This window comes from Mercenaria mercenaria, chromosome 8 (assembly GCF_021730395.1).
Source record: "Mercenaria mercenaria strain notata chromosome 8, MADL_Memer_1, whole genome shotgun sequence".
In the NCBI taxonomy this organism is placed as follows: domain Eukaryota; kingdom Metazoa; phylum Mollusca; class Bivalvia; order Venerida; family Veneridae; genus Mercenaria; species Mercenaria mercenaria.
The window spans coordinates 35,140,926-35,153,263 of NC_069368.1; the positions used below are offsets into that span (position 1 = coordinate 35,140,926).

The 12,338-nt window shown below is 34.0% G+C and overlaps 1 protein-coding gene across 1 annotated transcript; it reads left to right on the forward strand.

Moving 5' to 3' along the window:
• The first annotated feature begins 231 nt into the window (after positions 1-231).
• Positions 232-11,941, forward strand: LOC123566595 (sodium/glucose cotransporter 4-like). Its single transcript, XM_045360855.2, has 16 exons — positions 232-569; positions 1,041-1,170; positions 1,469-1,540; positions 4,362-4,466; positions 4,814-4,873; positions 5,290-5,394; positions 5,945-6,050; positions 6,410-6,490; positions 6,865-7,070; positions 7,599-7,734; positions 8,169-8,276; positions 8,636-8,786; positions 9,170-9,338; positions 9,604-9,819; positions 10,062-10,182; positions 10,712-11,941. The coding sequence occupies exons 2-16, from the start codon at positions 1,063-1,065 to the stop codon at positions 10,918-10,920; spliced, it is 1,953 nt and encodes a 650-aa protein (XP_045216790.1). The 5' UTR covers positions 232-569; positions 1,041-1,062; the 3' UTR covers positions 10,921-11,941.
• Positions 11,942-12,338: the final 397 nt, after the last annotated feature.

Sequence of the window (12,338 nt, forward strand, 5' to 3'; positions counted from 1 at the left end):
ATGCACATAACTGGAGTCTTCAAAACTGAAAGAAATACGATCATCTATATCTTAATAAAGTTGCATCCTCATGCACTGTTAAATTACTAATTAGAACTGCGTCTGTATATGCATTTTAATGTGAATAATTTAAACTGACTGACTTTATTTGTATTAATTTAAACCTCTTCTGCTCTATTTGTCGTAACGGTTTCAGATTGCAAATCGGATGTATACAATGTTAAAAGTCGTAAAAGTTTTACCATATAGGATAATGTTGGAAATTCATGAAATATATTTAGTATCCAGTGAATGTTATCTTTACATGGTTTAGTAAATGCTACAAGGGTAATCACATGTTTTGTTGATTTACAACCGTACAATGCAAAGAAACTTTAATGTTTAATGTTATCTTGAATGGTATAGAGGAAGTGTAAATAGCCCTTAACAGTGATTGAAAATCGAGAGAGATATATGTTAAGAAAGTTTCAATGGCCATATCATGTCAAATATGAGAGGTGGATTTGCACAGGTTTGAGGTATTGCTCTAATGGAAACACAGGATTTATTGATATAAACGGTCTTAAACGGTAAGATTTATTTTATTTTTCTACTATATTAGTCAAATCTTTTTTTTTTTTGCTTGAAACATCATTTTTATTAGTGCCAAGGTTGAAACATCTTATTCCCTTATTAATAGTTTAAAATGATACGGCTGATTGTGACATTTGCATGTGTCCATGACATAATTAAACGATAAAAAAAAATTCAAAGCAAAAACAATCTAGATAAAAGAACTTTTATCTGATAATATTACCTCAATATCAAAAGAAACCTTGATAAAGGAGGTGGGGGATCTTACCAACGGCTCAGTCTTCTGGTATGTGCACCGCTTTTTTATGTTATGGATAGTTTTCTTAAAATTTACGTATCTTCACTTCGCGAAAAAAATTCAATTAAAATATACGTTTGCATAAAATTACGCTTTACAATATATTAAGTAGTACACATAATATTTATCAATACTACATCATGTTTTTTTTATCTTATTTCTAATAAAGGTGTCTTCCAAAGTGAAATAAAATGTCGTCGGGAAATATTACTAGTGCATTCAACAACGCCGGCGTCGGTACTGCAGACATCGTTATTATCATAATCTACCTTGCGTTTTGTTTAGCTGTCGGACTTTGGGTACGAGCATAATTTTCTATTCCAATTATTTATCAAAATCTTTTGAAAGAGTAAGTTATGTTGTATACATTTACTTAAAATATTCTTCAATTCATTCCAAAAAAAAAAAAAATCAAAATAAATGTTAAATATTATATGCCGTGTTAAAAGACCCACATTTAACTTTTCCACAGTTCTTGTACCTTTTTTTAGCTTTCTTAGTTAAAGCTATGCAGCTTTTGATATTCTCTTCTAGTGAGATTTAAGTTATGTAGAATCACATTATTTGAATAAAGCAATTTCATTTATTTATTTATAGGCAACATGGCGGACCCAACGATCGAGTGTCAGCGGGTACTTCCTTGCTGGCAGAGACATGCTATGGTTTGCGGTATGTATTTGCTAGTGACCAGAAAATGTAAACTTGCTTTTTTGTAAACCACCATCTTTTCATTTGGTCAAAATCATTACTTTCATATATACTGAAAATCAGAAAAAATAAACGAGAAGTCTAATAGGGTGTATTTAAAGCCAGATTTTGCCTGAATACGGTACTGGTACTTTTAAGAGGTAGTGAGATCTGTGACATGCTGTTCGTCCACAGATGTTCGATGATGACTATGTCATTTTCTAAGCTTTAGAATTGGTTCTGTTGGTCCGGAGATGGCTGATGAGTCCGATCCGGACACGGAAGTAACGTTTACAAGTGTGGTACACATGGTCAGCTACTGGTTAAGGTGCAGGCTGACCGAATCTTTCTTCCGCTGCTTTTGTACGTCGTTCGTCGGAAAGTTTGACTCCCCTGCTGACAAGAGTGCAACACTGACATCTTTTCAGAACAGTCTTTTCCTAGGTGTCTGTATCTGCGTCGTATTTTCCGGTTATCTGTAAACCGCTTTCATCCTCTCCCCCTCCCCCACTTGTCTTTTTCCATTTTCCAACTCTCCTTACGATATGTTAGTCAGTCATGCGAAAGACACGGCCAGCCCAACGCACTTGGTGTTTGATCTGTAACATACATACATAGGTGACCGAATTAAGCATACCTTAAAACGTTCAATAGTAATTTACCGACTTCGTTACTTTATGATGGCTTGCAATGTTTTGAATTCTTTTACCATTTTTTTTTTGTTGTATTCTTGTATCATTTACACAGTTTCAGTTTTTAGATTTTTGACTAGGCAGCCGCTACTTTTTTTACAAATTTGTTTATGTAAAACCAAATGAATCAAAAACTGTGAGTTTCTCTGCAGGATTTAACAAATATTGTTAAATCCATATTTTGTATTATTGTTATATAAGCATAACAAAAGTACCGACTTAACCTTTTGATTTGAGTATATAAAGGACAAGAAAAAAACCGCCGCCCAAACAACTTACACTTTAAAGATAAGTGATAACTAAACACAAAATGGTGCATAGTGCCAAATGAATGTGGGTTGCTACTGTTTTACAGATATAAATGAAATTAGTAACGACTCGCTGATAAGAGGATTTTTAATGTTGTAATATTTTATCAAATTACACAGATTTTAAAACACGTACCTAAATGTCCAAAGAATTATTGTGCGTAAAAAGAACACTTTGCCTCTACTGAAATTTACGGCTTTTTTATGCTTCAAATTTAGACATAATAAAGTATTTCAGTGAGTTCTTTACAGTATTTAAAATAAAGATAAACCTTCTCTTTGTCTATTTAAACATACAGAAAAGCTATTTATTACATATTCTGGAATACAGAATACATTAACGAATACAAAATACGGTAACATACTTGAAGATGGGTCTATACTTGCTTTAGTGCTGACGCTAGACCTTAAATGCTTTTTTTTTGTTTTTTGTTTTTTTGTTGTGTTGTTTTTTTTTTTTTTTGTTTTTTTTTTTTTTTTTGTTTTTTTTTATAAAATATTGAATTAATACAGTTGTGTAAAATATTTGCTGAAGTAAACCGTGCCCTCTTCTAACTTAATTGCGTCATTTTCTTTTAAATTATAGAATAAATCTAAACTTTTGGATCATATGTCATGGGTATTTCGGTGTATACATCTTACTATTATGTTCACAGCGCTTTAAAGACCCTTCTCGACCTAGTGCTCTACGCCCCCTCCTCTACAGTCTGCATGAAAATTCCTGACAATCCTGGTATAACACCTATACTACAGTATAACGGCTGGACAATTTAACGCCCGTCCTAAGTTATTGTGTTTTCAAAACTGTATCCGCTCTATATATTCTGTCAATCTTTTTTAGTTTATTTCAAAGCTCTAAAAAGACAGCTACATAAATATCTTACGTTGTAGAAATGAAATGCGGTCTAAACATTACTTGTGGAATCAACATTGCATATAGCGCTACAATAACTCAGTAAAATATAGATAGTAAACACCAAGTGTCTCTGCTTCCAAAATGTCGCCGTTAATTTGTAACTGTGAAAGCAAGGTACATATTTGCCCTTCTCATCTTTTCGATGCAAAGCATGTATAATTACCATCATGGAAACACAAAATAATACAGTTATTCTGTGGTGGGTCTTTAAAGGTAATTATGTATATAATCTATCTTATCTTTATTACCTTTTTGTATTTAATTTTATATGTGGAAAATAAGTGCAGAAAATATTTAGATAACTCTTATCAATGTCGCTTTGTTGTCCTAGTATGAAAATACATGGAAGGATCGCATTACATTGAAAAATCTCAATATTAGATCGATAAAAACAAATTTGTTCAGTCCATTTGTAAACATTTGAAAAAGTAAACTTCAGTCAGGAATAATCTATCTTTACCAGCTCACATATATTTAATACACTTACCTAAAATACACCGAGGACGCAAACGACCTTGATGACATTCCAGACTGGATCATTCCCGTTGCTAGTAATATCGAAAATGAAAGTTTTTTTCTAAGTGACTATTATCCCCTCTGTGAGCATTAGCCGATGTTAAAAAATCCAGACTGAACCATGGAAGTCCACTATCCCAGTGGTGTTTTAATCTAAATATCGAAAACGGACAAAATCGCCAAATATCTCCTTCAGCGTGAATTGACCTATATCAAAAATTCAAAATTGGAGCGTACTTATTTCTAGTACTTTCGAAAGACATGATTGACTATCCTCACCGCGTATATAAATCTAGATTGGAGCGTTTTTGTGAAGTAATTTATGTTTGTTCGACATGAGTCGTATTTCCCATCGCATGTTTATATTTCAGGTTGGAGCATCCCTGTTTTCCAGTAATATCGGAAGTGGAAGTTTTGTCGGACTTGCTGGCACTGGGGCAGCATCAGGGATTGCTGTTGCTAGCTACGAATTAAACGTAAGACGAAAATGTTCAGTAACTTTCTCTAGACAAAATAAAATACGGCCCGTCCGAAAAACAACTCTATGTAACATTGATTTTAAACACAATCTCCCGAAGCGGGACAGTAACTGTTAAGAAATGTAAAGTAGAGCTATTCATGATAAAATGGATTTGGTGTTATTGAGTAACATCTCTCAGGAAACATAAAGTAATTTCAGAGAGAATATTTTTATAAAAGATTCCGGGAAATACGCATTAATTATTTTCCTTATTATAGATTTACCTCATAGAGAATTTATTTGAATGCTCTACGAGCAATATCAACCAGTTTTGTACTAAGTTTAAAGTAATTTTTATTTTAGGGATTATTCTGTCTCTTGTTGCTAGCGTGGCTGTTTGTTCCTGTCTATATTGCAAGTGGGGTAAGTTCAGTGTTCATATATAGATAGCATACACTATTTGAGTCACTTACTCCTTTTCTAGGGCAATGTTCTAGAAGATATATCAGGTACTTCTTAAGTTTTGAAGCAAAACTGTGATAAAAATCGACATTTTCAGTAACTACACAAAGTCTTCCTTTTCTAGATATGGAAGCCTGTTATTGTACTTATTAAGATATTCTTACAGTTAAGCACGAAATAAACTGGGGCCACAATTGCAATCGAAAACTTAAGAAAGACATTTTCGATAAAAAAAAGTAAGTTATTTGTCTAATTAAAATTATTTTACATAATGCTAAATAGAATGGTCATTTAACCACTCAAGTGTTTTTTTAGAATAACTCACAGTATCGCCTTATTCATATGGAATTTAAAGATATAGTCTGCGAAACTTTCAGGTATATACCCTACCCGAGTATCTCAAGAAGCGCTTTGGTGGTCAGCGTCTGCAGGTCTACATGTCGGTTCTAGCCCTTCTTATCTATGTGTTCACCAAGATCTCGGTATGTTAAAGTGTGATATTACAGTTCTCGTATTAGCAAACGAAATAGCCTGTATATGTAATTCAGGACAGGCTCCTCAAAGAACTTTTAGAGTATTTATATAATATGTACTTTATGACCCAGTGTCTTTGAAAGAGGTTTAAGTGTCTCAGTAATAAGCCGTTTTTCATAGCACAAAAGGATTGAGAAGCCGACACGTGGCTAAATCAAACAGCTTTCTAGTATAATGTACAAAGTAAGATAGCAATACTTGTTTCAAGGAATCAAAACTTGAAAACTTAGAAATATTCTTGGATCAGCCTTTGTAAGTAGTAAATTAGGTATCTCTTACACATAGATTTTAATTCTTTTGAAGGACATTTTGTATAGAATACTAGTATTCTGCACAAGGGGAAAAAAGTAATTCGCACAAATTACTTAAAAGTTACATACGCAAAAAACGAAAATAAGAAAACGTTCCGAAAGATATTTTGTAAACGTGAAATGCTTTATGTCGCTGGTATCAATAGTTTAAACCTGAAATATCAAAACAGAAATCGTTTCATTTCAGGCAGATATATATGCGGGTTCTATTTTCATTCAACAAGCCGTTGGTTGGAATATGTATGTTGGCATCATAGCGTTATTGGCCGTAACTGCCATATACACTGTCTCAGGTACAGTTGTACTAAAATATAGACATTCTAAGTTATACTGTAACTTTTACGAAAAGAAGCAAAAATTATCGAGACATGTATCATAGCTTCGCTGGAAACACCATATACACATATAGATTCGGGTATGCAAGTTCCTTCTTGTCGTAGAACTGTCTAAGTTCGCATTGTTTCAGATGCTTATTTCGTATGCTGAAAGTCTTACTAAGTTTCATATTTAAATGTTTCTATACCCGAATAATATCTCTTATTTTTGCTTACGCACTGTCATACTTCTTCATATTTATACCAATGCTACACTATATGAAACTGTATAATACTTTGGACACAGGAAAAAAACATGATTTTTTTTTTAATTTCAGGAGGTCTTAAGGCTGTGATCTATACAGATACCTTACAGACAGTTATCATGGTTGGCGGCGCTTTTGTACTCATGATAATCAGTAAGTTCACTGTAATATTTGATATTAGTGGAATCTACGAGAAAATCTTTTGGAAGCCAAGCAAAATGATAGCAGACTCGGTGTTATAAGTCCGCCCATGAGAGGTAATGAAATGTGTAACAGACCTCAAGCTCCCAAGCGCTTCGGTCTTTTAGCGGAACTCTATTTGGAAATAATGAATGGTCCCCAAGATCCCAAAGCACAAGAAAATGCAACAGCACAAGTCAGATGCTGAACATTGACGGCATAGCACTTTGAAAAACATCTCAAGACAGAAAGAAAATGCATAAATTTATTAAAAGCATGTTTTTACAGCATGTTTCTTCGTGATTTTAAGGTTTTATTTACATGTAATATCTAATATGTTGATACAGGTTTTGTTAAAGTGGGTGGTATGAACAAGCTCTATAAAGAATACCCAGTTGCTGTGCCAAAAGATTTGGTGAACAATTCTGATTGTGGGAAGCCAACTGATGAAGCCTTCCATCTTCTACGAGATCCCACTACAAGTGACCTCCCTTGGCCAGGAAATGTGTTTGGAATCACAATACTCAGCGTCTGGTATTTTTGCTCCGACCAGGTTCGTTATTTTCTTTTTTTACAAATTTAATAGTAAATATGAGTATTATAATTTTGATCGTTTTGTCAATAAGAAGTTATTCACAAGTAGAAAGTGTGTTTTCACATAAAACGTTAAGACAATGGACCCATGATGATAATCATCATAATTTTCTGTTCAATTACGTATTATCAGTTTCCGATTTCGGCACTCACCGGCTGTTTTCTGCTATGACCGAAGAATGTCGAAATAGCAAACAAGAATATGTAAGTACGAACATTGTAGAATGTCATTACCGGTTCAGTACCTTGATTTTAATTTTTGGACATGTTGCTTTGTTAAACTTAGGCGGGAACGTCAGCAATAATACGTTTATAGTTTCTGTTTCCAACCTTTCTTCTGATATATATGAAAAAATGTGTTAAAGCAGACATAGTATTTTCCACAGCAGCAATGAACGCTTTTATCGGACTACACTTAATTTGCATCAAATTCCATATTGACTTTTACAAATGAAGTTATGTAATAATTCAGTTATCTCATCGCCAGGTTTTGGTACAACGTTCTTTAGCAGCTAAGAACATGCATCATGTAAAAGGAGGCTCCATTTTAGCAGCGTATCTAAAGATTCTCCCATTGTTTACAACAATATTTCCAGGCATGATAAGTCGGGTACTCTTCACAGGTATGACGTCATTACTGCCACAAATTCAAATTTGGATGTTTTGATAATAAAATCTAAGGGAATAAATGTCCTGTTTACAAAGGATCGGTCCATAAGTTTATGAAATTTGCGTAGCTACTTTAGATTTTAAATTCTGTTACATGCCTTGTTTAACAGCGTAGAAACTGATCACTGGCGTCCTGGGCATTGTTGTCACTCGCTTAAGCTGCACCTGTTTCTTTTATATTCTCTTTTAGCAGTTCTTCAACCTATTTTTCAGAACCTTTTCTTTACAAATATTGCCTTCAATGTCCTTGTAAACTTATATTAGATCTACATTCTCTCTTACTTTTGGTTGTATATTTGTAGCTCAAATTCTTGTTTGATTTCTCCAAGCATTATTGTGTATGGTATTTGTATAGTCACTTGATATTTTGTTTTAAAATGATTAACAGATCAGGTGGCTTGTGTTGACCCAGACATATGTAAGGCAGTGTGTGATAACCCAGCAGGATGTACAAATATTGCCTACCCTAAACTTGTCATCGAACTAATGCCTCTCGGTAAATATGCCAACATTTAGAACTAGTTTGAAATATATAGTAAATGTAAGATAGTACCACACTGTGCTGTCTTTGGAATTATCTTAAATCAGTAACAGCTTTAGTGTTTGTAGGAACACCCTCAAAGTTTTCTTTATTTTTACACGTCACGCATTAAGGCCCTATGCATTCAGGCAATTCAAGTATCAATACACGTTTTAGTAGGTACTTTCGTAGAACAAATATAACATTTATTTATTTTGGTCAACAATAAAAGTTTAACTGTAAGAAATATTTTCAAACATTTCGTGATGTAAATGAAACTGATAATTAATAAAAACTTCTTGTAGGACAATGCTGACTCGTTTATTCTATTCTAGGGCTGAAGGGTCTTATGCTAGCGGCAATGATGGCAGCGTTAATGAGTTCACTAACGTCGGTGTTCAACAGTTCAAGCACTATATTTACAATGGATATTTGGCATAGATTCCGACCATCTGCCTCAGACGGCGAATTGCTTGTCGTGGGCAGGTAGTCATTCTAATCGATACAATGTTGGACTTCCACATATCGCATCTCAATTTCGACAGTCCAACACGGACAGTGCGACCTGAACCGTGCTATGCATCAATGTATAGTCAATCAGTCCTGAACATAAAATAGTTATTTGCACACTTTTACAATTTTATAATAACTCATTTAGTGTACAATTACCGTACAAGTCTATTATATAAATTAATGCAATCATTACAGCAATAGTCGACACAAATACAGTTATACTGAACCATTTTCCAAACTTTATTCGTCCAACCCCATAAACTTTTCTATTGTCTTTCTTGAGACGTGTTTAAAAGTACATTTTCCAGTAGGCTGTGTCACATTTGTTGTCTTAAAGTCATTTTTATTATATTTAGGATATTCGTGTTAGTGCTTGTTGTCATCAGCGTCGTATGGATTCCGGTTCTACAGGCTTCACAAGGGGGACAACTCTTTAACTACATACAATCTGTCACAGGCTATCTTGCGCCTCCTGTTCTATCATTATATTTGTTGGCTATACTTTGGAAGAGAACAAACGAAGCGGTATTTACTGAAATGATAATTCCATTCTGATAATATAATGAATGAATGAAGAAAAATTCTAGAAAAGTTTTAGTCAAAAGTTTAGAAATGAAAAGTCGTTTCCTGAGGATGTCATGGAATGTCACAAAATGGTTGATTGTTTGTAATATTTATTTTTTTAAGTTCTGCTTTTCAACACCAGTTCAGTCAGTTTCTACATAACTGACTTCAAAATATCTTGAAACTATTGCTTTTTATATATGACTTTTATTATTTTAAACTTAAGGGAGCGTTCTGGGGTCTCATGATTGGCCTATTGGTAGGACTAATTCGGATGGGTCTAGACTTTGGATATGGAAGCCCAGGTTGTGGAGAAGCGGACGACAGACCATTGATTATATCCAAAGTTCATTTCCTTCATTTCACTATCATACTGTTCTTCATCAGCTTGTTTACCACATTTGCCGTCTCCTTATTTACACAGCCAATTAAGGAGGAACATGTAAGTGGTTTCGCTCAAACTGACTACACTATTGCCTGTTCACAAGAAGAATGCTTTGAAATAAATGCTTATTTATAAATGAGGTGGTTTCCCTTTCGATTTTTTCATTTTCAACGTAGTTTATTTACAATATATCAGTTTTGTAGTTGTTAAACTGTACTGTCAGCAAACACCACCATGTAATCTGAGTAAAGATGTTGTAAGCAGAAATTTAACAGTTAAATAACTTTGTTCAATTTCAGCTGTACCGTTTAACATGGTGGAGTAGACACAGTGCTGTAGAGAGAACACCGTTTGAGGACGAGGTAGATTTTAAAAAACGAGCTTTTGAACATGCACAGAAACATGCCAGTGGTGAACATAGTAAGCATGTCATATTTTCTTTGCCTTTTAAATGTTCCTCTGTGGGAAGTGGATATTAGGAGTCAAATATAAGATGTTTTCAGTTTTCCAAGCAAACAAATATCCAAAGAAAAAGGAACTATAATGCGAAATTTGTACTTTTGCATATTTAGGAGTTATATACATAATTTTCAGACCTATCGTTTAGTCAGTTTAACTGAAAGGAATACTAGACAAGAAATCATATATGAACAAGAACTACATATAGTTTAGGTAAACATAAAATTAACAGACTGACAGCGCATTAAGCTAAGCATAGTGTAAATGTGTACAGCCAATGTAATGATTTTTTAACAATATTCTGCATACACAATTGAGTTATTATATTAGTAAAATTAAATACATTTTAAATATATCTGACGAAGATTTTATACATTTGAAGTAAATCTTTAAAGATAAAATAGTTTTAATAAATGAAAGAATTTTGCCCGAAAATTTGATTCTTTACTTGTTCCTATTTCTTTGACATGTTTAATCATCTTTATTCCAGAAGAATTGCCAACTTGGCGGCGAATTGTGTACGTTATTTGTGGGTACGAGTCTCCAAAGCCTCCTGGAGATGTAACGGAGGAGGAGCATAAAGAACAACAAAGACTTCTTACCTCCATAGAGGAAAAACCAAAATGGAAGTGGTTCGTCAACATCAACGCCATAATTCTAATGACAATCGGAATATTCCTTTGGGGATACTATGCCTAAAGTATTTGGACTAGCTATATGTGTAGAACAAAGTCAGTAGCTTTGTTTTGTCAAAATATTGTTAATGCAAAACAAAAACTTAGTGTCATGAGTGAATGCTTCATAATCATGTATTCACTTTTTGTATAGTTTTAGATTCGTTTATAGCCAGAATCCTTGATTTTAAGAGAAGGTATCGCTTTGGCATGCATTTACTGTTTACAACGATTTCTGGAGTGTTTACCTTACATTAGAACGCTTGCTCGTGGTTTCCGTCACAGTAATGTGTATTTACTGCCTACTTAGTTGCTAGACGTCCATTGACATTTACATTTACTTTTCAGTTCATCTGCTTGATTATACATGTCACATTGACATTAACTCACCTTTGTCACTTACTGTTTACTTCACTTACTGAAGTGTGCAAGTCGCATTGACATGCATTCAGACTGTATTCAACTTGCGTCAGTAAGCTCTTAATTTCACTTAAATTCACAGTGAATTCATTCCAATGTATAATTATGTATTTGTGATGTACATTGCAAGTCTACCTCGAAGATGGCCTGTAACTATATACATAACAATGTTAAGTTTGAAACACTTGGCTATCTTATAAATATAGATGATTTCAGCGAATTTAAAGCAAGTACAAACCTGTCTATGAAGACCACCCTTGGGAAAGCCAAAATATGGTCTTTATTGGGAGGTGGTCTTTATTCACAGGTTAAAATACACTGTAAATGTTAAAATGGGAAACAAAACGTGTGGTCTTTAGAGCTAGGTGGTCTCTGTTCAGAGGTGGTCTTTAACACAGGTTTGACTGTATCCTGAATGCAGTTACATGAAGATATTTTGTTTCTTAAGAGTAAATTTCAACATCTCACCAGTAGACATGAATTTCCTAGATATGGCACACACATGCACGCACGCATACACGCACATTCACACTCCTGCCTAATGAGTTGTCTGGCGATACATTTATCTTTATTGTGTTTTATTGTTCTAATCACCGTGGAATACAAAAATAAATAGATTGACCTAGCACAGCTTGTTTAACCAGACATATCATGTAAGATTGACTTCCAATATATTGCAAAAATTAAATATTGAAAAACTATGCAGAAAACCGCACATTACAGAGGGACTCAAAATTGGAAAGCCATTGTCACCTTTACCCTGCTAAATTTCAAAAATGGACCAGTCTATCATTCAATTTGAGAAGTACCACGGTGTTCCCTGAATATTTACTGACTGAATAGCAAACTGTGCAGGCAACGATCAGATTGATCTTGGTCTGAACTGGTCGCAAAGGCAAAATCCCTTGCCGCCACCAGGCTAAAGGTTAATTCACCCAACAACCAAATTTGAAGAACAGAAGTGCCAAGATTATTCTCTTTTATTTTGATCTCGAAACGGTGAAAAACAGTTGTTGTGTTAAG